This window comes from Ovis canadensis, chromosome 16 (assembly GCF_042477335.2).
Source record: "Ovis canadensis isolate MfBH-ARS-UI-01 breed Bighorn chromosome 16, ARS-UI_OviCan_v2, whole genome shotgun sequence".
Classification (NCBI taxonomy): Eukaryota; Metazoa; Chordata; class Mammalia; order Artiodactyla; family Bovidae; genus Ovis; species Ovis canadensis.
The window spans coordinates 42,332,032-42,359,135 of record NC_091260.1 but is presented as its reverse complement, the minus strand read 5'-3'; the positions used below and the strand labels follow the sequence as shown (position 1 = coordinate 42,359,135).

The following is a 27,104-nucleotide window of genomic DNA, read 5'->3' as shown; positions in this document are numbered from 1 at the left end:
GATTATGTATATTCAACTGTGGCATGCTGTGAAGTATAGCATGGGACACTATATGCTAAATTGGGTTGAACTTTCATTAATTCCAATGGAGTCAGGAATGTTTTTTTTTTTAAATAACTTTCAGATATTATCCCTATTTTCTCTTACCATTGAATTCTTGTACCAAATTATTGGGAAATAAGTGAAAATAAGCTATATAAAGGCTTTGCTTAATTGTGTTCTATTTATATTGATGGGTTTAGTTATAGGTGTTTGGTTGATTAGTTATTTATTTTATAACCCTTCTCCCATGTTTGCTCTGGATTCTCTAAAGAAACATAATTTCAGAAATGAAAGATTTATAGAGGAGTTAACTTATAATCTACTCTCTTTTAACTGTAAATAAAGAGATAAGCAATTTTAAGACACTGTTAAGTTCAGTTTTCCATAACTTGGTTGTAATGAAAACAATCAACAGTGAAACCAACAAGCAGATGCATTATAATTATATTTGGAATAGCATTATTTTTGGTGAAGTCAAATGTGAAATGTGAGGCTTCTGAGTGTCTTCTCGCAACTTTATAAGTAATCTTTTGCTCTGATTGTGCTCCAAATGGAAACTAGCAAAAGACTAATTTAATCTAGGAGAATATTTCATTATAATTTTAGAGATTTTTCATATTACAAGTAATAAAGGAAAATAGGACTAATGAGACAAGATGTTAATGGTTTGTGGAAGCAGAGCCACATTACTTCTAAGTTTCTCAGTCAAGGATTCATCAGAGTGATCTGTCAAAATGAGTGAAAATAATTTATGAACTAAATTCAGCTACACAGTAAGTGATGCACTACAAAACCACTGCACAACAAGGAGCCTTTGTTTTCTGTTTACATATTAATAACTGAAAAGATTAACTGTAAAAATAATGAAATCTCCTTTGCTCATTTTTATATAATTCCATTTCTGATCTGTACTCTCACTAGGTTTTTACAATATGTAAGTGGCCTTTAATGCTTTCTTAACACCAAAATACTCTGTTAAATAATCAACTGAGTTATTTGAGAAAAGTAGTTATTTTAAAAAATCAAAGTTAATTGTTAATGTGTCATGATGTCCTTAATTTATCTTACATACAAATGAATTAAATGGATCAAAATTAGTTTTAGAAGTATAACTTCAGGTATAAAAGTAGATAACCAGTGAGCATTTACATTTCCAAGAGATAATTAAGTGTATCTTCAGGTCAGAAAATAATTGCCTATAGAATTATCAGATCTTAGAATCCGATGTCCAAAATTAAACTAAGTATTTTTCTTATAAAATTATTGTCAGTTAGAATTTTTAAATTTATTTAACACGGGAAATATCTCAATTATTGACACATACTGAAATTATAGTCATCAAAATCCTATGCATTTTCACATCCTTGACTCAGCCATGTTTGATTTCTATACCTTTCCTCTTTTTGATTATTATTATAAGACCTTATATTTTGCCACATAAGAAATCCATTCTATTAGACTCCGTTCATTTTCCTATATAACAAGATCTTCTTGAATATTAATCTATAATATTGTATATTAGCCATTTCTTTTATGTTTTGTGTTGGCTTCATCTTTGGAGGCTTCAACCAGGTTATTGCTGATATGCTGAAAACACCTCAGATTACATCAGTATGTTAAAAAGACGTCAATATCTTACAGACATCCACTAAACATTTTCTATATTGACATCAAGCTATTAATCTGCACTTTAGTGCATGAGAGCAGAAAACATGCCCTGTCTAATTCTGTTTTTGTTAATTGAAATATGTCATAAAATGTCATGAAGAACATGACAGAAAACTTGGAGAAAACTCTGTATAAACTGCACATAGCAGTCTAATCCCCATCTCAAAGAGCAAAGAGTGGACTTTCATATGTCCTTAGCAAAGTTTTCAAGAAACCGTTTTCTTTTTTTTATATCATACATATAAAAGAAGAAAAATGAGAAAAAGTCTGTGCATTATGACTTGCTTTGGTTAAATGTTTCTCTAACCAAACACAACCTTTACTCAGTGCTCACAAAGGATTTATTTTATAATTTAGTGCAGAGTTTTGTTTGAAATTAACATGAAATATTGTTGTTATTGTTGTTTAGTCACTAAGTCGGGTCCAACTCTTTTGGGACCCCATGGGCTGTAGCCTGTGGGGCTCTTCTGTCCACGGGATCTCCCAGGCAAGAATACTGAAGTGGGTTGCCATTTCCTTCTCCAGGGGATCTTCCTGACCCAAAGATGAAACTAACATCTCCTGTGTCTCCTGGTTTGGCAGGTGAATTCTTAAGCATTTAAACATCAGGTTGTCTTTAGCAGCATTTTTCTGCATTCTCTGTCAATTCACGCATTATTTACACATACCATGGGTAATCAGTGCTTTGCCCATTTTGTGGTTTATAAAAAAACCTATTCAATCAATCCATCATTTCTTCTCAAATATATCACCATTTTAAGGAGCAATTCACATGGATCATGGGTCCAGTCCATCTGGAGTACCAAAATATTGACTTGGAGTTCAATTTTCCTAGTTTACTCCATCTATTCAGTTTAAAATATTTCACTCCACAAACTAAATTATTAAACAAAATTGAAAATATTCCATACATGACTACTATAAAATTATGACCAATCCAGACAGCATATTAAAAATCAGAGACATTACTTTGCCAACAAAGGTCCATCTATTCAAGGCTATGGTTTTTCCAGTAGTCATGTATGGATGTGAGAGTTGGACTATAAAGAAAGCTGAGTGCCAAAGAACTGATGCTTTTGAACTGTGGTGTTGGAGAAGACTCTTCAGAGGCTCTTGGACTGCAAGGAGATCCAATCAGTCCATCCTAAAAGAGATCAGTCCTGAGTGTTCATTGGAAGGACTGACGTTGAGACTGAGACTCCAATACCTTGGCCACCTGATGCGAAGAACTGACTGATTGGGAAAGATCCTGATGCTGGGAAAGATTGAAGGTGGGAGGAGAAGGGACGACAGAAGATGAGATGGTTAAATGGCGTCATTGAGTCAATGGACATGAGTTTGGGTAAACTCTGGGGGTTGGTGATGGACAGGGAAGCTTGGCATGCGACAGTCCATGGGGCTGCAAAGAGTCAGACACAACTGAGTGACTGAACTGAACTGAAAATATTCCATATTTTGTTATTTATTAATATTACTATTTCATGAATCTCAGGTGAAGGGGGCATTTATTTCCCGGTCTTTGGTCCAAGTATTAACAAATGTCAATAATGTTTCTCTTTTTTTAAGTTTTATTTACAGATATCATTGTGGGTTCAAACCACTTTCCTTAGTGTTTCTGTAGGTAGGTAGGAAAACAAAAGCAAAGTCTTACTCTCAGATTCCTTTTATTTTCTTTACCCAGGCTTATGTATTACAAACATTTTTCTTTCCATGCTATTTAATATTTCTAGGTATATGGTATATCAGCTTCTACTTCAAGCTCTCAAATCATCCTTTTTAAAAAAAAAATGGGAGGGTTATACATAAATTTATAGAAAGAAAATCAACTCTAGTTCATATGCAGCTACAACTATTAATATTGTGTACTGAGCTGTGAAACATAATAAGAGCTATTCTAAATATTTGGCACGTATAAGTTCCTTCATTCACTCCAAAGTCTGTGAAGTAAATATAATCGCCATCCCCATACTGTGCGTGTACTCAGTCGTGTCCGACTCTTTGTGACACCATAGACTGTAGCTCTCCAGGCTCCTATGTTCACAGAATTTTGCAGGCAAGAATACTGGAGTGGGTTGCCATTTCCTTTCCCAATAATCCCTACATTTCCTTCTCCTTTAATTCCCGCATTATGGACGAGAAAACCAAGGTACAAATAGGCTAAATCTCTTTTCCAAGGTCACACAGCTAGTAAGTATGAAAGAATCAGAAGATGAATTAATCAATCTATTTCCAGAGCTTGAGTGTGCTTAGGCACTTTACAATCATAGCATTTCTCATAGTTGGTTCAAGACTACTTGCATTCTTCCTTTCAGATTCTTATCACTTCGCCTTAACCAACAATTTTAAAGTAAACTTTCATCAATTCTATTATGCTTTGCAAAATAATTTTGTCCATTGGGTAAACCAAGAATTTGTCATTATTCTGCTTTATGGAGAGTAAGTGTGTACCTCCAGCACTGATATCCTTTCCCAGGGCTGTGATTCGCCACAAACCCATCGCCATTTAACTAGCTCAGTACTTTCTAGTATTGGGCTTCCCTGGTGGCTCAGATGGTAAATCATCTGCCCGCAATGCGGGAGACCTGGATTTGATCCCTGGGTCGGGAAGATAACAATACCATTTTACTAATGTTTTCTCTGTACCTCTTTGTTTCAAACTTCTCTAACACACTACATTTCCAGTAGATGGGCACTTACCTGACACATGGTCTATTCCAATTGGGTGAAATTCATATTAAAAAAAAAAACATATTTCAACTGCAATCTTAGCCCAAATCTGATAATATTTTAGAATTTGTACCATTATGCCCATATGTATGCATTTTCAAATAGAAATTGAGGCCCATATGTTTTACTTATGTCATTCAAACTGCTTCCCTTAGAGAGGTCCTGGGGCAGGAATTTATTTTACTGAATCATCTGGACATATGATTTCTTCAAAGTTTTCAGCCAGTCTTCATTCATATATTAATGGAAATCAGGGGTGAGTGTAAGTCAGGATCCTGCTGCCTTAGATCTCATTCTATCCCAACTTTCTGCATGAACTTTGACAGATCTTCTCAATGTCTCCTTCTTTAGTCATATATTCATAACATTGCTTATTGCATGTAAAAGTATCTTTAAAAGGTAAACAAGTGCTGCAAGCTAGGACACTGCAATTAATCGGCTCTTTATTCGTCACTGAATATAGATAAATTGCTGAGCATGGTTGTGAATGAATGTCACAAAACTGACAGATGCATAAAGAACCAAATAATAATAATACTTGATTGCATATACTAAATGTTAGATACCAGATAGAAGTTTTAACTCTTATAGTAGTTTATTAGAAAGAAGTGGGTAGAAATATGCCCAAAAACATATTGTTTACTTACTAGATGAGAAATAAAAGATCTTAATGCGACTATGTCAGCAAAAGAAAACAGTTATCTTAAACAATAGCTGCTGATGCTAAAGGCATACATTTCCTTTCCTTTGACTAAGAACAGGCTTCAAAGACATCTAGTGACAATCGTAGATGGCCTCAGTGGTAAACAGAAAGCCCAAAGGAGAAAAGGTAATCTATCTTTTACTGCATTAGCCATTTGTTTCTTATCTCCTACTTCTATTTTGTATGTTTTATTCTTATGTAAAATAATGGGTTGGGCTGCCCTGGTGGCTCAGTGGTAAAGAATCCACCTATCCATGCAGGAGAAGGGTTTGATCCCTGGGTCAGGACGATCCCAATCCCTTGGAGAACAAAACAGCAACCAACTTTGGTATTCTTGCATGGAAAATTCCATGGACAGAGGAGCCTAGTGGGTTACAGTCCATGGGGTCACAAGAGTCCGACATGGCTGAGTGAAAACAACAACAAAATAATGGGTTTAGCTTCCTCTTTCTTTCTCTTTCAAATTCTGTGATTATTTACTTTTTTCAGTACAGTTCAGTTCAGTCACTCAGTCATGTCAGACTCTGCAACCCCATGGAGTACAGCACGCCTGTCCATTACCAACTCCCGGAGCTTGTCCAAACTCATGTCCATTGAATCAGTGCTGCCAACCAACCATCCCATCCTCTGTCACCCGCTTCTCTCTTGCTTTCAATCTTTCTCAGCATCAGGGTCTTTTCCAATGAATTAGTTCTTCACATCATATGGCCAAAGTATTGGAGCTTCAGCTAGCATCAGTCTTTTCAATGAATTCAGGACTGATTTCCTTTAGGATTGACTGGTTTGATCTCCTTGCACTCCAAGGGACTCTCAAGTCTTCTCCAACAGTATAGTTCAAAAGCATCCATTCTTTGGCTTTTACTTATTTATTTTTTAATTAATTAATTCTTAGAGAATACTAAACCACTATAATCTGTTCAACACAATGCTTTATGATACAAATTAAATTATCAAGAAATATATTAGAAGACATTAGAAAGTTATTCTCATAAGTTTTTGTATATAAATGGCATCCAGATTTATCATCTATAAGGTTTTCTTGTTTATATAGTTCATTACATAAAAATTAAAGCATGGAATCTTTTCCATACTTTTCTAAGGAGCTATTTTTTAAAAACTTCTGATCTCTTGGTAAAGTAATAACAAAATCTCAGAGACAAAATATAACTTCCATGAGTGAAATGGAAAGTTACCCTCAGGAGAATGACTTTCATAATTGCTGTAAAATAATATCAACTTTAACTTGATTTACTGATTACATATTTCTGCCAAATTTCTTTTTGCTTTTTCTTCTTCCTTAAGAATAGACAACCCAATTGAGAGCATAATTACAAAAGTGCTAGACAGAATGTAATCATTTAATGGAGTATTAATGCTTTACCTTTAGCTTGGGAGTAGTAGCAAGCTAGTAGAGGGTACTTTTTCCCAATCATGTCTAAATATTTTTCCTAATCAGGTTATAATTTTATCTAAATATTTTTAAAAATATGAATGGTATTTTTCCCAATCATGTTATAATTTTATCTAAATATTTTTTAAAATATGAACCAATAGCTGACCTTAGAACAACTACATAAATTTAAAAATCATCTAAAGAACAAAAACAGTTTACAACTAATTAAAATGGTGAAACTGAATTACATCCTCATATTAAACAACTGAAATTATTATTATTATACTAGATGGTCTTTCCAAACTTGCATGAGTCAGGATCTTAGATTATCACCTTGACCATAATGGCAAAGGCTAGCACAAAATGTTCTGTGTATATAAATCAATTGCTTTGGTGGGTAGTAATAATAATAACAATAGTAATAATAATAAACAGATATTATAAGCAATATTTATTTCTATCAGAATGTATTTAAAGAAAAATTCTGTTGATTTCATGTTACACTCTGGAAAATGCTATTGGATTATACAGACTATATGATGGTTTGTTGTTACATATCTTTTTATAAGTTACAAAGATGTGGTAGTGAATTCTCAAATTTTCCTATGTAATTTTTCTCATTATCAAACCTATTCAATTAGGATAAATGGTTACAATCCAGAGAGGAATGTGCTCACAACTCTATGCATGGAGTATGAGTCAGCAGGTTGTACAGCTGAGCCAGGTGCTAATGAACTCTCACTTTGTTGGAGCTATGAGTCTGAGGCTCCTGGCTGGTAATACTAGAAAAGTATTTAAGTGTGATTACACCGCACCCATCTCTATAGTTTCAAAACATAAAGAAGACCAGCCAATGATTCTAGCACAAATTCTTAATATCTCATTTTATAAAATGCCTATGATTTTTGGCATACTGTATGAATATATATAACTGAAATAAACTAAAGATTCACAAGCCAAATTCAATTTTTCATAGGGACTACTCATTTCCAGAATATACTGCATCTTTAAAAATAGGAAAATACTTCTCAGAAATAATGGAGTATATAGTGGGACTATGAAAATGTTCATTTTTTTTTTTTTTAGTTTTTTAGTTTTTAAATTTTAAAATCTTTAATTCTTACATGCATTCCCAACATTCAGAAAATGTTCCCACTGTTGTTTTTTCATATCCTTCACTTATATCACATGGCTTTCTTCATGTAAAACTGGTAAATGAGGAATTCAGAATAAATGGGGAGTTAAAATGTCTTTCTTTGCCAGATTCTTTTAGCTTTATGAAAGCAGTAAAACAATAAACCTTAAAAACCAACAGACACAAACAAAACGCAATGAGTTTCACAAATATTTTCATATGTATTCCAAGGTCTTCCACTGGTGCAATCAATTTACAGTTGTTTTCTACAAACCTGAATTGACAATTAATAATGGATGAAGCTCTTTGGGGCCCACGAAGTGAGATAAATAAGATGTTATGGTAGGTTCAGTATTAATTCAAGGGAAAAATTTGATCAACTCCCATACTGTCATACATCAGTGCTCATACATCAGCTCTCATTCTGTCTGCTCCTGGCTTCATATAAACCTAATAACAATCCTCTCAGTTAGACTATTCATCTGCAAAACAGGAATGAATGTGTTTTTCTTTTATTCAGAAAAATGAGATGATGTGTTACGTGTACTATTACATTTCATCTGTGAAAGCCTCCACAGTATTCATACAAATATAATAAGTAGAGATAGAGAACAAAGGCTAGTAAATTAATCTTCTTGGAGAAAATATTGAACAGTAAGATATTTTCCAATTTTAATAGGTACCACTAGCTAGATAAGTCAATTTCATGAATGGTGCTTCACCTAGCCATTGGTCATTCAAAATTTAAAATCTAGTCTATCGAAAATTTTGGAACTTACAGATTGGATTTGTTATCACTGAAGCATCTTGACTTCCCTGGTGGTCAAAAGGTAAAGAATTTGCCTGCAATGCAGGAAACCCAGGTTCAATCCCTGGATCAGGAAGATCCCCTGGAGAAGGGAATGGCTAACTCACTCTAGTATTGCCTGGAGAATTCCATGGATAGAGGACCCTGGCTACAGTCCATGGAGTTGCAAAGAGTCAGACATGACTGAGCAACTCTCACATCTTACTATAGTCATAGCTAATATATAATTTAAGTAATATCCTTTATTATTTTCTATTAGGGGACTATAATTCATGTTAAAATTATCTAAAATGTACATTGCATTTGAAAATAAAACATCACATTATAAGTTATTTCCATATGTTGGTTCCAGTAAAAGAATACACATCTGACAAGGAAGAAGAAAGCATATGAATTGCTTCACTTCTGTGATGAGGCTGTCTTTCCATAAAATAGGGAAGAGTCACCAGGCTGGCTTTCCTAATAGGCAGAATGAGGATGGCAAAGGAGAATCAGAGCACTCAGCAGTCTGCTGACCTATTTTGTTATTATAATTCATTAGAGCTACAAATGTATTTTTCTTTTTCAGTAAAGCTACGTAGTGACTTGTCAGCAAATTAGGTAACTTTTGATAGGACTTTAAAAAACTCTGTTAAGGCAACACATCTTCTTTTAGAAAAAAAAAATCAGTAACCTAATAATATAATTTCTAATTTATAGAATTCAAATCTAAAATATACTGTTATACCTCAAGAGAGGATATATTTTTAATTGAGATGTTTAGTTTCACTTCTTAGTTATATTATTTCAATAAATCACTGTCTAATTACTTTTATGGCCTTTGCGAAACAAAAAATGAGTCTATTTTAATTTTATCTTTATATATTTGCTAGAATATCAAATTCATGCTAAGTTTCAATATTAACTTATATATGGGAGCTTGCATATGAATAATATATATTCCTTTTTTTCAAATTGTTCTCTAAAAATTAATAAACAGCTCTTTCCACTGTAGCCCCTAAGCACATATTTATTTTGAATACTACAATTTTTTTGAGCTAAAAGTGACTGAAGAGCCTCAATCCCCACACTTTGTTGAAGGTTCCTGGCTCAAAGGAAATCAATCCTGAATACTCATTGGAGGGACTGATGCTGATGATGAAGCTGAAGCTTCAATACTTTGACAACCTGAAATGAAGACCCAACTCACTGGAAAAGACCCTGATACTGTGAAACACTGAAGGTAGGAGGGGAATGGGATGATAGAGAATGAGATGGTTGAATGTCATCATCGACTCAATGGACACGAGTTTGAGCAAACTCCAGGAGACAGTGAAGGACAGGGAAGCCTGGTGTGCTGTAGTCCATGGGGTTGCAAAGAGTTGGAACAACTGAAGAACAATGATAATGTCAGTCAATGTCTAGGGACCATCCCTCCCAAAGGGTTCCATCCAATAGGAAGGGAGCTGGAAAATACGCCTAGTGTGTGGCTTCTTGGTTCTTGTACTGTGTCCCTGATATATTATTTCAAAGGAAAACAAAATTTTTCAGTAATTACAATTTTTCAATCAAATCTCATATTTTCTCCACATAAATTTTATTAATTAGACTCTTCTAGACACTTTATATCTCTTTTTTCCTCTTATAATCTTAATATTGCTCATGCATCCTAATTTTTCTCTAAAGGGATTGTTATTTACATAGATATGAAAGGCACTGAAAGGTCATTGATTTGGACTGTATGACTTTTGAGTACATTATATTGCCCACAAATTGGTCAAGTGAGTACTTATCTTTTAAGAAATAATTTGATGTACAAATTATTATATAACACAAACTCCAAGGAATAACATTCAAAATGCACAATAGACTCCTTTACACACACTTTTCAAATGCTGTTGTTAATTTCCTGTTTGGTTATAAACAATTATTATGTATTTAGCAATATGCACAGGATGGGTATAGGACATGCCGGGTACACAGATACTTAGAAGGCATATTGGTTGCCCTTTAGAACAGCATCTCTCAAAATGAAATAATACACAGACCCCTTCAAATAACAAAACAAAATATTATTAAGAATGATCTTTGTGTTGGCTTAAATCATTTTGATTATGATTATTACTCAAATACAAGTATAACAACTAAATATAAGTTTCTTGTCCTTAAAGTTATTGTAAAGTTGAAACAGATGTACATTTATAAATAAAATGTTAAAAAATAAGTTAATAAGCACATTTCAATTTGAATTTATTGTGATGGATGATTTTTATTTTTCTGAAACCAAATAGTTGTATACAAGGTAAATATAGTGCTGATTATTATATATCACTGGGCTTCCTTGGTGGCTCGGTGGAAGAGAATGCAGGAGATGTGAGTTCGATCCCTGGGTGGGAAAGTTTCCTTGGAGAAGAAAATGGCAACCCACTCCAGTATTCTTGCCAGGGAAATTCCATGGAGAGAGGAGCCTGGTGGCCTATAGTCTATAGTGTCACAAAAGAGTCAGACAGGACTTAGTAATTAAACGGCAAAAATTATAGCCCAAGTTTTTCTAGAGTTTGTAGTTTAAAGGGCTTCCCTGATAGCTCAGTTGGTAAAGAATCCACCTGAAATGCAGGAAACCCTGGTTCTATTCCTGGGTTGGGAAGGGATAGGCTAGAGAAGGGATAGGCTACCCACTCCAGTATTCTTGGGCTTCCCTTGTGGTTTAGCTGGTAAAGAATCTGCCTGCAATGCAGGAGACCTGTGTTTGATCCCTGAATTGGGAAGATCCCCTGGAGAAGGGAAAGGCTACCCAGATAGGACTTAGCAACTAAAAAACAATTATAGCACTAGTTTTTCTAGACTATGTAGTTTAACACATGAATTATGTGTGTTGTGATTAGTGACTTATTTTTCAAACCTAGTTCTCCATTTTGTCTATGGTGATGAATTTGTATGTCTAATTTTATGTCATTTAGCCTTCACCCACTATAAATGATCATTTATTTATTAATCCTATATGATATAATTATTATATATAGCAACTCATGACATACTTCAACTACAAAAGTAAATCTAGAGGTTGATTTAGTGCAGGCAATACTAAACTCATAATATGTTTATACTGAAACATTTCAAACTGTTGCCAACATGTGTCCATATATTCAGTTACAAGATTTCTAGGAGAAAACCTGTATACTCTGAGATTACATCTTCAGACTTTAATTAGAGAAATATTGCTCCAGCAATGTATTTCTTAGCTGTAAATTCTTGTTTATTCTGTAAAATCATTCCCTAAATTATGTCATGATTAATATACAAGTTCAAATGTATCATACATATTTTTTATTTTCTTAGTTAGATTTGCAAATATTTTATAATATTTCATATTTTAACCCCAAAACCCATTGCCTCTGATCCCTTTAAAAATCAACTGTTGCAATATTAGTATAAATGATACATCTAAAACATAGTCACAAAGTATCACGGGAATGACAAGATTTTCAAAATTAATCTTATCGAACATTAAGTACCTGGCAAATCGAAGATCTTCATCCAGACAAAAATAAAACATTTTTGTTTGATTCAAGTAAAAATAATTTCTTGAATGAATTTCAAGAAATGAGACATTTCTTGAATGAAACAAAAGCAAATATTACAAATGAACAGCAAGATTAATCCCTGTTCAGGTTGGTTTTTGTAACTCAGTATCTCTTTCCTCATCAGTTCAAGTAGCCCAGGATGCTTAGCAGTTGGTTTTTTAAAAATAGTATTTAAAAGGAATAATTTTAGTGGAATTTATAAGGACTGGAAAGGAACTGGCTAAAAGAAATTAATGTAACAATAAATTTACTGAACAAATACCCATTAGGGATGTAGTATAGTTATGGCAATGCCTCTGAATTTCTCATCAAAGCACATATATGGGTAAGCAGCTAGAGATGTATAAATAAGGATATAAATTAAAATGCAAACATTATTTGTTGTTGTTGATTTGCTGTCTTATCCGACTCTTTTGTGACCCTGTGGACTGTAACCTCCAGGCTCTTCTGTCCATGGGAATTTCCAGGCAAAAACACTGGAGTGGGTTGCCATTTCCTTCTCCAGGAGATATTCCAGACCCAGGGTTTCAACTCGCATCTCCTGTTTGGCAGGCAGATTCTTACCATTGAGCCACTTGGGAAGCCTGCAAATATTATTAAGGAGGATTTAAATATATATAGAGAGAAGTGTACAGATATATTAATACATGCTTATAGGAAAAGGAGTACATCAAGGCTGTATATTGTCACCCTGCTTATTTAACTTATATGCAGAGGACATCATGAGAAACGCTGGGCTGGAAGAAACACAAGCTGGAATCAAGACTGCCGGGAGAAATATCAATAACCTCAGATATGCAGATGACATCACCCTTATGGCAGAAAGCGAAGAGGAACTAAAAAGCCTCTTGATGAAAGTGAAAGAGGAGAGTGAAAAAGTTGGCTTAAAGCTCAACATTCAGAAAACTAAGATCATGGCATCCGGTCCCATCGCTTCATGGGAAATAGATGGGGAAACAGTGGAAACAGTGTCAGACTTTATTTTTTTGGGCTCCAAAATCACTGCAGATGGTGACTGCAGCCATGAAATTAAAAGACGCTTACTCCTTGGAAGGAAAGTTATGACCAACCTAGACAGCATATTCAAAAGCGGAGACATTATTTTGCCGACTAAGTTCCGTCTAGTCAAGGCTATGGTTTTTCCTGTGGTCATGTATGGATGTGAGAGTTGGACTGTGAAGAAGGCAGAGCACAGAAGAATTAATGCTTTTGAACTGTGGTGTTGGAGAAGACTCTTGAGAGTCCCTTGGACTGCAAGGAGATCCAACCAGTCCATTCTGAAGGAGATCAGCCCTGGGATCTCTTTGGAAGGAATGATGCTAAAGCTGAAACTCCAGTAGTTTGGCCACCTCATGTGAAGAGTTGACTCATTGGAAAAGACTCTGATGCTGGGAGGGATTGAGGGCAGGAGGAGAAGGGGATGATGGAGGATGAGATGGCTGGATGGCATCACTGACTCAATGGACGTGAGTCTGAGTGAACTCCGGGAGTTGGTGATGGACAGGGAGGCCTGGTGTGTTGCAATTCATGGGGTCTCAAAGAGTCAGACACGACTGAGAGACTGAACTGAACTATGTGTTTAAGCAAGACTTAATATATATACATTATACATGTATAAATAAGAACATAGATATAAATGCAAAAGTGGTTAAGGAGGATTCAAAATAGTATTTAAAAATATAAATCATTTAAGAACATGACATGGAAAAGAAAGAAGATATAAGGAATTCACTCAACATTCTACTTAAGCATCATGTTAAATTGTTTAATACCAATGTCAAATGTTAAAGCACAGCTGTTAACCCCATACCCCAAAATGACTAGTATCAGTCATGTCCTGCATCCTCCTAATCTGGCTTCTCAATTTTGGCCTTCCCAATTTAACTTCTGTTTTTCTACAGCTATGCCTCTTATCAGTCTTGCCACTTTTTATTGTCAGAGTTCAAAGACTGATTTATAAATGACTTTTCACTTTAATTGGTGTGCTGTGACTATGGAACTTCTCTTTCCTATTTTCTATAATCTATATAACATCAGGTATTAAAATGTAGTTTAAAACAGAAACTACAGAGTCAAATAGATATGCAGTCTAACCTTGATTTTATAATCTACTAAAGGTGTGAGAATGATTAATTAGTTTAATCGCTAAAGATTTCAGTTTTCTGAACTGCAAAATGGAGAACAGTGTTTACCTCATTCTTTCACTGCAATAAATAAATAAAATAGCATTTCTCAAAGTGCTTGGGCTTGCATACTATAAGCATGATAATGTAAACATAGGGTGCTTTTTTCTTATAATGGCTTTTCACTTTATAACTTTCTTTGTATGTAAATATACTTCTCTTTGTTTTGCTGAGATGGATGAGAATTTTTCGAGAACTTTAACGTTGTTCTTCAGCCTCTTAGTCATGTCCGACTCTTCGCGAGCCCACAGACTGCAGCACAACAGGCTTCCCTGTCCTTAACCATCTCCCAGAGCTTGCTCTAACTCATCTCCATTAAGTCAGTGATGCCATCAAACCATCTCATCCTCTGTTGTCCCCTTCTCCTCCTGCCTTCAATCTTTCTCAGCATCAGGGGCTTATCTAATGAGTCGGCTTTTTGCATCAGGTGGTCAAAGTATTGGGTCTTGTATATAACAATATACAGCCTTGACGTACTCTTTTCCCAATTTGGAACCAGTCTGTTGTTCCATGTCCAGTGCTAACTGTTGCTTCTTGACCTGCATACAGATTTCTTAGGAGGCAGGTCAGGTGGTCTGGTATTCCCATCTCTGTAAGAATTTTCCACAGTTTGTTGTGATCCACAGTTAAAGGATTTGGAGTAGTCAAGGACGCAGAAGTAGGTATTTTTCTGGAATTTTCTTGCTTTTTCGATGATCCAACAGATAATGGCAATTTGATCTCTGGTTCCTCTGCTTTTTTTAAATCCAGCTTGAACATTTGGAAGATCTTGGTTCACATACTGTTGAAGCCTAACTTGGAGAATTTCACACATTACTTTGCTAGCATGTAAAGTGAGTGCAGTTATGCAGCAGTGTGAACATTCTTTGACTTTGCCTTTCTTTGGACCTGGAATGAAAACTGACCTTTCCCAGTCTTGAGGCCACTGTTGAGTTTTCCAGATTTGTTGGCATACTGAGTGTAGCACTTACATAGCATCATCTTTCATATTTCCAAGGTCAAATGACACTGTTGAGATTCCCTATTGACTAAGAATTATTTTTTATGATTGTTATCTCTTTATATCATTTCTATTCACAATATAGAAAAAATTTCTGGTCTTTATAGTTGAACATAAGACAATTATATTCTATGCTCTACATTAGAGTTAAACATAGAAAATACATATGAAATAAATAATATGAAAGAAAACAGGAGCCAGTTTTGTCACAAAATCGTAGCCAAAAAGGAAAAAAGAATTAGAAGAGGCAAATTGCAAATGAAGGAGAGGATTTTTAAATTTTTAATAATTTATTTATTTGGCTGCATCAGGTTTAGTTGCAGCATGTGGGATCTAGTTCCATGACAAGGGATAGAACCCAGGCCTCTGACATTAAAAGCTCAGTGTCTTAGCCAAAGGGCCACCAGGGATGTCCCAGGAAAAGTATTTTGTTCAACATCATAATGTAACAAGTTGACTTTGATAGATTAAATACACACACAGACCCAAATGAGTACATCCAGTGGTATTTAAAGAAAAACGAGTAAGACATTACAATTTTTCTTCATTAAATGTGCTTACCACTACACATATTAAGTAGTATATTTCCTAACATTATAATTATACAATTATATTCCATTTATGGATACCTAAAAATAATCCCTTTACTCTTTTTATAATGACCATTTCTACTTTTGGAAGATACCTAGAGAGAATTTAAAATAAAAATTATTTGCAAACTTAAATATTTTGGCAGCAGTGTTATTTAGTGCTTTTTATAACTATTCATTCAGTCAGTAATGAGTTTATATGAGCTTTTATTTTTTTCCTCACCCCCTACTATCTTTGAATTAACTTTATGTTTTGCTTTTTCAGCGATAAGAAAAGTGATATCTATAATCAATGAGAAAACAAGTGAGTTGATCAAACTCCTTGATTTATTTTTTAGATATCAGAAGTTATATCTAGAATATTTCTCAAATTTTTGATGATAAGTAATTAGGTTACAACAAATTACTGTGTCTGACACTGTTCAAGGCACCAGAATAAAGTATATAGCAAAATGCAGACAAATTCGTTGACCTAATGGCATTAGCATTTATGTTCCAGTGGGGGAAAACAGAAAAATAGTAAGTGACAAATGTATGTGTGATTGTGCAGGCCCATGTGTGTGTGTGTCTGCTGTTAAATTCTTTAAAGATAAAATATAAACCAACTGAATAATATATTAGGGTGGTGAGGGAAGGCTTCTGTAAGGCAGAGACCTTTAAGCAGATACAAATGAAATGAAGGTCAGATCCAGGTGAACACTAAGTCTCAAAGAACAGCGTGAAAAGAGCAAAGAATGGAGCAAGGAAGGGAGGGAAAAAAGCAGGGAGGAAAACACATTGGAGTAAGACACAGAAGACAGAAGAAAAGGCATTCTTCTTAACACATGCTATAAACCCTCTAGTCTTCAAACACGAAGCCTGAACTTCAGTTATTAGGACATAAAAATGTATATGTGCCAGAGTCATTTCCACAATAATAAACTATGGTTAATAACAAAACAGTCTGGGAAAGAGGAGGGTATCTGATTTATGCCAAAGTTAAAATTTTGTGAAAGTCTTATAAAATTTGCCTCTTATAAAATGTGAAACACAAGAGAAGGCAATTCTAATGCACAGTTAATACTTTATTAAATGTAATATAATATAAAAAGAAAATATGAGAACTTGAGAAAACAAATATTTGTGAATATATATGCTAAAAATATTCACCATTGTTTCAGTTCTTTGTGAGTGCAGAATTATGTATTTATATCAAAATGTATGCTCTTTAAGTTAAAATAAAATTAAGTACACTTAACTTTGGAAATCAAACTTCTATTTCACAGATTTTTATTTCATATTGACATCTTTCTATGGCAAAGTTAAAGGGATATCTTTTCATGGTATTTTCACTAGATGGAAGTACTATCTGAAATAGCATTGCATGTCATACATATCTCATTTGCATTCATACTCATGTAACATGTCTTCATGTTTAACCACACTTAAAATTGCATGTCTTGATCACAATAAACATTAAAATCATATTTAAAAGGAGGAGAAGTTATTCTAAGTAATAGGCATTTTTAAAAGAACATGGTACTATGATTTAGGTGTGTGTGTGCGTGTGTGTTTGGATGTGTACCTTTGAATAAAATGTCTCAATATACACAGAGTAAGATCTAAAAATAGATCTATAACATAGCTATAACATATACACCACCACCCACCCACCCCTGCCATGCAGACCATTTCCTATAAGTAAAGTTTAGTTGTAGATACAGGAACATAACATCTGATTTTATATCCACAGAAGCAAAATTTTATCTTACCAGTTAAGGAGGATAATTAGATCATTCTAACATAAATATTTAGAACTTTTTTGGCAAGATGTAGAAAACACAGTGTAAAGTAATCTGAATTACTTACAACCATCTCGTTTAGAGACACCCAGCAATCTGGTGGGAAGTCCTGCAGCAGTGGCACCAGGAACTGAAGACAGCCGTCCCAGTGGCACAGGAGCAGCATCATGCCGATGAGGTTGAAAATTCTCACCACAGCGCTGGCAAGGTCGTATGTCATGTGGAAAATCTGTTGGCCAAAGTAAAATCAACTCTTATCATCAATTTTTTTAAGTTAAGAATACTGCCAACGTCAGTAGACTATCTGCGCTAGATTTATATACTAACTCTATTATATAGTGCTCACTGAACTAATTTCATAAACGTCTCCCTTTTTGACCTTTAACATTGTGTGTTCTAAACTGATCTCAGTTTTTGGAGAGATCTGAAAACCTAACATGGGAAGAAACACAGAAATTTGGCTATTTTGACACCAGTTAATATCAGAGGCTAATTGCAGATAGTCAAGTCCATGTAGCTCCATCCTGATTTATCCACCTGATTAAAAAAACCACCATAAAGTATGCAGTATGACTTTTGATGTATACAGGACTGCGTGTAGTTGGCTGGGCCCAATTTGATTGTCTGTTGAGCTCTTATAATTAATACACCTCAGCAAGCATAAACTTCACATGTGAACAGTTGCTGATAGTTATTTATTTATTTAATAATTTATTTTTTATTGAGATAACACTGGTTAGTAACATATGTTTCATATATATGACATTATACATCTACTTCTGTATAGATTACAGCATGCCTATCCCCAAACTTTGGTTTCCATCCATCACCATAAAGTTTATCACCTTTACCTATTTTGCCCATCCCCTGCTACTTCCTTTCTGGTTACCCCTACTCTTCTCTGTATCTATGTGTCTGCTTTGTTTGTTCATTTATTTTGTTATTTATTTTTTGGTTATTTATTTATGTTCCTCATAGGAGTGAAATAATATGGCATTAATCTTGCTTCATCTGACTTATTTCACTTGGCATAATATCCTGATGGTCCATCCATGTTGTTGCAGATGGTAAGAATTCAACTTTTTGATAGTTGAGCAGTATTTCACCATATTTGTATACCACATCTTTTTTATCCATTCATCCATGGATGGCCACTTAGGTTGTTTCCACATCTCAGTTATTATAAATAATATTGCTTGAACATAGGGTGCATATATCTTTTAAGATTAGTGTTTTTCATGTCCTTTGGATAAATACCCAGAAGTGGGATAGCTGAATCATGGTAGATTATTAATGGCCCTGTTAAAACCTTGCTCACAGAAGATTTGGAATGAGAAGACTGCTTCCTTATGGAGCACATATATCTGCAGACAGTCACACTAACCAAAGAAGGAAGCACCTGGTCTACTTTAAACAAAGCCACAACTTCTTATTGTCTAAGGTCTTCCCTGGTGACTCAGGCAGTAACGAATCTGCCTGCCATGCAAGAGACCTGGGTTTGATCCCTGGATTGGGAAGATCCCCTGGAGAAAGGCATGGCAACCCACTCGCGTGTTCTTCCTGGAGAATCCCTATGGACAGAGGAGTCTGGTGGGCTACAGTCCATGGAGTCACAAAGAGTCGGACACAACTGAGTGACTAAGCACAGCACAGCTTGTAGGGTAAGTCTCAGTGCAAACTTTACTCAACTTCTTGATCAAGTGGCTAACATTAATGATTAATATTTTCAGTTTTTTTTCCATCTATGAGGTAGACATTCTAAAAGTGATAAATTCCTATCTAAATCTATTCTTAGTGCCACTGCATGAAAGCCAGAAAACACAAAAACAACACTATAGATGATACTCAGTGAATTGTTAAATGAATGAATGAGAATTTTGCAGAGAGTTAATAATAACAGCAAAAGTAACCTTCTGTGACTTTGAGAGTGTAAAGTTTTTGTTTTTGTCTTTTAAGACAGGAAATTTTTTAAAAATTCATTATTTGCTACCATCCAAGTAATCTGAATTTGAAATTGATTTGATTTCCAGGGTTGTGGGTAACAGAAAGACAGACCATTCTGACCCACTAGCAATATGTTTTAAGTGGTACTTATGAGTCAGCAAAATAAAAAATGATCAAAATACATTTGAAAGTAGTACTTTAGTTTTATTTGGACCTAACTAAACTACAAAATAAGTCAGTGGAAGTCTACTGTGCTTTACATTTGCCCAGATCAGAAAGTTACATTGTTCATGTGACTTCAAGGTGAGGAATGAGCTGGTTACAAATACTCACTGAATTCTTTTTTATAATATTATAGTTTTAGAATTCTGTCCAGTTGGAGTGTAATAACTCTAGAGAGAATAGCTGGAAGAATATTTGATTAAGATAAGTTGATTCAGAATACCAAATGCTGCCCTAATATTTGCATAATTGTCCACCAGAAGTATAATTTTTTGTAATATTTTCCCCAGGAGCAATGCATAATCCACCCTGCTCTTAAAAAGGTCAAATCCTAGACTGTGCTATATGAATATATCCATAAATTAGCAGAGTAATTCTACAGTGCTTCCACATTCATACTTGATAAGTTGAATTCAGGGTCCTCTCAATCTAATAACCATCTATGAAATCAGTGAGTCTTAACCTACCCTTAAGTATTTGATTTACTTTATTATGATTTACTTAACCAAAAAATCATCAAGAGTAATTCAAGACTTCTCATGGAATATATTGATCTGTTCTTTTTGGTTTCACAGATCTAAGTTATCAATTGACAGTTTCAAATATGCTTTCAGATTCTTAGTATTGTAACTTTAAGAAAATCAAATGGGCCAGAAGAGGCTCTCTTGACAGAACATTCTTATTATTAAGGTATTAAAATAAGGTCAGGTTCTTTGGTTTATCTTTATATATTTGTACTTGCATAACCTGTCATGTCTTTTAAATTTGGAGAATCTCTATGTCATGTTGACATAGAATATAAAAAGACAAATAATTAGCTGCTCAGTTCATTTCATACCTAACATATATCCAGAATTAATATGTGGTAGTCCTAATCAATAGTAAAATAAGAATTTTAAGAATCCTTTTGTACCTTTTGTAATTCTTAACTTGAAATTTATCCAGATTACCCTACCATGCTTTAGGCAAAGTGCAGGTTTCATCTGGTATATGAGAGAAGAATATGCTTCACAGAGGTATTTTTGAACACTGATAATGACTATAGTCATTTGAGTAATTTTATCAGTTCCTACTCTAACCAGGATCTTATTTGAATGGCCAGCTCATAACCTTCAGAAAAGTCAACCAATTGGCCTCTCATCTTTATCAGTCTGTGTCCATAGTCAAAATGCAGTTACCTATTCCTCAGTTTCGCATACCTATTATCAGATCGTCATGCTCGAGTGTTTGTTGTTGTTTTTTTTTCTGGGGGGGGGTGGTGGTGGTGCTTTCTTCTTTCCACTGTTACTTCCAAACTCCTACACTGTCCACGAATTCTCTCGTTCCTTCAGCCTCATTATAGAATTCTTCCTCTCCTTCTCTACTTTTCCTGAGATGTATGACTGCACCTCATCATCTCCTTAAAGACTCAGCTCCTCTGGTAACTTTCTCAAATAGAGTTGATTCAGTTCTTTCATACTCCATAAGCCTTAGATTTTGATGACAATGCCCTCATTTTCTCAGGTCTCCTTTGCTACTTTCAGATAGTTATTTGTGTAGGCATAGAAAAAAAAAATTCCTTGTCTTCAGTGCCCACTCTATTTGGCTATTCCACCTGTACCTTCCCCTCATTTCTAGCATCTTAACAACCTCTCAATCTCTACTCTCCACACATCTCCATTTATTAAAGGCTGTACTTTTCCACTGTCTTTTTTTTGCAAAATGTCAATTTTTGAATAATCAAAACAGTCACTTTCTATACCTAAGCCAATGAAAATTACTGGGTAGGAAACTGTAGATTCTGTTTAATATTTTTTATAGGATAGTAACCCTATTTGAAGACTTCAGCTATGGTTATGCACTTCTTTATTCTTAGTACCTATGTTTTTCCCTCTTACAACTAAAATATCCTATATTTTTTCCTCTTTTCTCAGGTTCCCAAAGACCATGACCATGCTGCTGAATTTCTGCTTAAATGTTACCATTCCAAAGGAGACACGTTCTTATGCTTCAGTTCCCTCACCTCTGATCCCTCATGCTTTCCAATAAACATATATCCACAGCTTTTCTTACTGACTTTTTCCTAGTATCAAAAGATGTGTCTTTTGATATTAATCTGATCTTCTTTTCTTCTTCAGGAACCTAAATAATTAGTTCAGAGCTCTTAATCTATGAGTTGACATTTTTGTAAAACACTGAAAAAAAATGAATTAATGTAAAAATTAAAATTTAAAAGCAAATACATCTGTAATAACAGCCAACTGCAAATCCTCTTGGATGTCTCAGGAATATCAAATTACTATAATTACTAGATTATGCTTTCTTCAGAATTGCTAACTTCTACACTGATTATACTCCACATATTTAGAAATAATAAAATTATCATCTCCTCGAAAATGTTTTAAATTGAAAATGAATCTTCACTTCCCAGGTACTTTCCTACTTTTTTTTTTTTTTTCCCTTTATAGCCTTCTTGGTTGATCTTCTCAAAAAAGTCTTTTCAGTGAAACTTTGAGACAGAAAGAGATTTGGCCTGCTCTAGTGGGTAAACTGGTTTTCTTTCCATAGTTACACATGCGAATTACCACCTGGTGCAAAATCTGATTTCCTGAAGGACATATTTGTCATAGCTACACTGTGCTTCTTCCCTCTCCCTCCTCCCTACATATTAGGGGAACATAGAGATATTTAAAGCTAACTCCATTTCCCTACATGTGGAATTGAAACTTTAAAAAAGTATGTGCATGTATTTGAGCATTCTTTTTGAAGCTGTACAGATATCCTATCATTGCAGCTATAGAGAAGGTTATCTCTTACCACATGGCTCCACAGTGAAATAAATAGTGCTTATATAGTCAGAACAACTACATATTTACAAAAGTATAGTTATGGAATAGGCTGTATTAGTCATCAGTCATTATCACTAAAAATACACAGCTGACTCTGCATGTCTTATTTTGATCATATCCATATAGTTCTTTAACAAATATATATAAATTAATATATATATATTTCTCATTATATATAATGAAAGAAATAAATTTTAGCCATTGCTGTTATTAAAAAGTTGTCATGTTTCCTAACTATGTTTTATCTTGACTAAGATAAACTTGACTATCACTATCGGAGTCTATCTTGACTAGATTGTAGGAATTTGTTTCATTTCTATGATACTGTAAAGTATATCAGCCATTTTCTATCATACATATTTTTACACAGGATATTAATTCCTTATACCTCAAAATTTAGAAAAAGTATTTCTTCATGCATAAATTGTTCTTTGTTAGCCTTGCTAGCCTGAGAAAAAGTAGAGATTATGAATTATGAAGAAAACATGGGAAAAGTAATATAATAATATGAATTCTTTGAAGATTTTTGGTAGGAAACAATGATAAGAAACAGTTACAGTGTAAACTATGAAAGTACAAACTTTGAAAATGGAAGCACATGTCTAGTGGTACAGAGTTTTGCTCAGCAAAATTTTTTTTTCTCCCACAGAGGTTACTTATCTAACAATGAATTTGCATAATTGGGTCAATGTTAATGAGCACCTAACTGAGATGAAGCCTTTCTTCTAAGATCACTCATTTTCCTTGGAACTGAAACTCAATATAATCCTACAAATGGAAATAGGTCAGAAACAAAAATGCTTATGATAGGTTACATTTTGTTAATTGAATATACCCAAATCTTCACATTTTAAAACTCCTTAGGAAAAAATGGTACCTCTTTTTAACTTATATGAGGACTGCATAGTGTAACAGAACATCTAATTATTGGACAGGGCCCTAGAGAAATGAAAGACCAAGCATAATCCCCATTTGCATAATTTGCTTTAATAAGAAGTAACTTACACATTGGGAAAATAAAATTACGAATGAATATTGAAAATGACCCTATTAAGAAGAGAGTTGAATGGATTAGTACTACAGAAAAAAAAGAAATTAATTAAAATTAAACAATTTAAGATCATTATTCCTCTTTTACAAATTTCAAATGACTGTAAATGTAGATAATATAGACAAATTGTGCAACTACTAAAATACATAAATGAAGAGAATAAAAACAAACACATATTGTATGATGGATCTTTAAACCTTATTTTAATGATGGTTGTGTGAAGGCTACATTCTGCTTAATACACCCTTATTTCATTAAGTCAGGACTTATTTTCATGAAGTTACCACTAAGATATTGATTTAGTGAAATATGTTTAATATTCTTCCAAACTTTTTCCCATAAAATTAAAGACTTATAGTTATTTTTAATAAAATTTTAATAATCTTTTTATTGTCTAGTATACAAGTATAACAAAAATCAAGAAAATCATTACGTGGCTATGTAAGTGTGTGTATCTGTCTTTTTATGTGTAGAGAATGAAGGTGAAAAATGTCAGACTAATTGGAATATTCTATCAATTCTGCATAGCTCTTGTGAATTAATTTAAGTGATATTTCCCTAACATTGTGTTTTTGGGAGAGGTTTAGGGAATATTTCATTTAAAAACTAACATAATGCTAGAAACAGTCCCATATATATTTTTATGATTTCTCATCAATCTTTTGTTTGCTCTCTGTCTTTTATGTCTGTCTTACCAAATTTGTAATATCTTCCATGCTTCAATAAGTACAAATGTAGTTATCTCTGCATTTTAAGCTACAGATAGTTCAAAGTATTCTAGTTTTTATTACCATGTAGCTCATTTCCTCAGCATACAAAATCCATTGCATGAATTTATGCTTTTTGAACGGTAAAAATATATCATAGAAAGAAATAGATAAATGTACCTAATACTGGTAAGAACAAATGCTTTATTTTGAAGGTTTCAAATCAGTAATTTGTGTGTTAAAATTAATCTAAATAATGAACACACTTAAAACAGAGAGGCGACCATGTCAGTGTACAATCTCTGGTAACTGAACAATAAAAGCAAATGAAGCAAGGGATGTTTCAACTCATTTTATATACTCTGTAAGCTGTTTTCCCATAGGTAGTTATTCTATAAATATTACATAGTCAATAAACAGCTACTGAATTGCTTAAGAATTATGAAGAATGTGACATATTTTTCATTCTACTCATTTATCATCCAGAAAGAATTTTGTACTAATCCCCAGTTAAATAAATTCTATTAAACTGTCCACCTGACATGTATAAAATGCATAATATATTTCAGTGGACTCTTGCTAACATATTTTAAGTATACTCCTAAACAATATTATATATTGTTATAGCTTCCATCTTCTATACATTCTGTGAGAAAGAATCTACTTCAATATTTTTGGCCTCACAATCATGAAATTTGTTAAATTCACAAGTGATGATGAATGTTTGGCATCTCAAACAACTTTTTTGGCTTAAAATATTGAAAATTGTAGTGCTCATAGTGTGATAAAAAAATCTTTAAAATTTGTCATGTATATATGCATGGAATGTTAAGTTGCTTGGTATATAATATATGCTTTTCAAATCTTTGAGCAATTATTTTATTAAATAACAAAGTTAATATGAAATCAAATTATACTTACTAGCCAAAAGTTTTGTCAAGTAAAGGACTTAAAGAATTTGTCTATTGGGCAAATGCATAACTTCATAAGACTGAAGTTCTGCATTAATCAATTTCTAAAAATTTGCCTTGACTTTTCCACTAAAAAAATGGGGTAAAAGAGTTTGAAATAGTACATGCAAAATTCCACAAAGTTTTACTTTACAAAGTAAAAAGTACAATTTTTAAAAAAGTGAAACACATGAGAAAGTCAACATCACTCACACACACACACACACACATACACACGTACACACATGTCACATCAAAGAGAAGCCAGGCTAAAATACTATTTTATGTAAATATTTTGTTGATTAAACAAATAAAGTATAATAAAAGTAATGGTAACAAATATATGGTAAAATAAGACAAGGTAGAAGCCATCATATTTAGATAAATTAATGTGCTTCTCAACATCTGCAGCCTCTATTCATCAATCATAGTCTAGAGAGTTCATGTGCAACCAGCACATACCCCCATTTGTCAGAAGTCAACAAGGGAAGCAAGATAAAGGCAAGCTAGCTTCTGGGAAAGAAGAAAAAAAACTGTTAAGATGAAAATAATGCTTCTTCATAATTTTTTAATAGTGGCCGTCAGTTACATCATGCATTGGTATGTCATCTAGCTAATTAGATGAGCCAGCTAAGTTCAAATTACTCATTTATTTGAGTGGATTTGTGTCAGTGATGATCTGGAGAAGAAAGCGGTGCTGGTTCACTGTCTTGGCAAATGCCTTGGAAAGAAATCACTAAATACATGATTTGTGGCATGAAGCCAATAAAATAGAACTATGAATCTTAGTGAGTAAACCACACCTTGTGACATTTGATGAAACCTAATAAGTGAGAAGGTGCTTCCCTTGTGGCTCTTCTTCCCAGTGGTAAAGAATCCTCCAATGCAGGAGCTGCAGGAGACGTGGATTTGACTCCTGGGTCAGGAATATCCTCTGGAAAAGGAAATAGCAACCCACTCCACATTTTTTGTTTGAGAAACTCCATGGACAGAGAAGCCTGGCAGGCTAGAGTCCATGGGGTTGCAAAATGTTGGACACCACTGAGCAACTAAGCACAGACACAATAAATAAGAAAGATATATTATTATTGAAACTTTCTAAAAAGAAACTAAAACTTTATCATTATTTTTTGGTCATGCTACGTGGCTTGTGGGATCTTAGTTCCCTGACCAGGAATCGAATTTAGTCACCCCTGCAGTGGAAGTGTTGAGTCCTAACCACTGGACCGCCAGGCAATTCTAAGAAACTAAAACTTTAAAAATAAACAAGAGCTGGCAAAGTTGTTAGCAACTCCAAAAACCTTTGAGTAAGATTTGATCTATTGGAAAATAGCATGATTTCATATTAACTAGTTGGATACCTTTCAGAACTAAATATGCATTATAATGCTTCATCAACTCACAGGATAGTACATCATGATATTTGGTACACCACATGAAGTATTGAAAATATTTAAGTATCAGTTTTATTGTAAGAATCACATAAATTGATATATGTGGCATGCTCAGTCACTTCAGTCATGTCTGACTCTTTGTGATCCCACAGATTGTAGCCCACCAGGCTCCTCTGTCCATGGAATATTCCAGGCAAGAATACTGGAGTGGGTTGCCATGCCCTCCTTCAGGGGATTTTCCCAGATCAGGGATCAATCCCATGTCTCCCCTGTTTCCTGCACTGCAGGCCAATCCTTTACCACTGAGCCACCAGGAAAGCCCAATATATGTGAAAATAACATTAAAAGCAATAAGCTATTTTTGTATAAATTTGATTTTTCTTATCACCCAAAAACCACCTATCAAATAATGGCC

General features: G+C 34.0%; 1 protein-coding gene across 1 annotated transcript in view; it reads right to left on the bottom strand.

The window, feature by feature from the left end:
* HCN1 (hyperpolarization activated cyclic nucleotide gated potassium channel 1) overlaps positions 1-27,104 on the bottom strand; it is a 448,090-nt gene that overhangs the window by 188,386 nt on the left and 232,600 nt on the right. Inside the window, exon 3 of the mRNA XM_069556396.1 lies at positions 17,661-17,822. Coding sequence (XP_069412497.1) covers positions 17,661-17,822 — 162 coding nt within the window. The remainder of the gene's footprint in view (positions 1-17,660; positions 17,823-27,104) is intronic.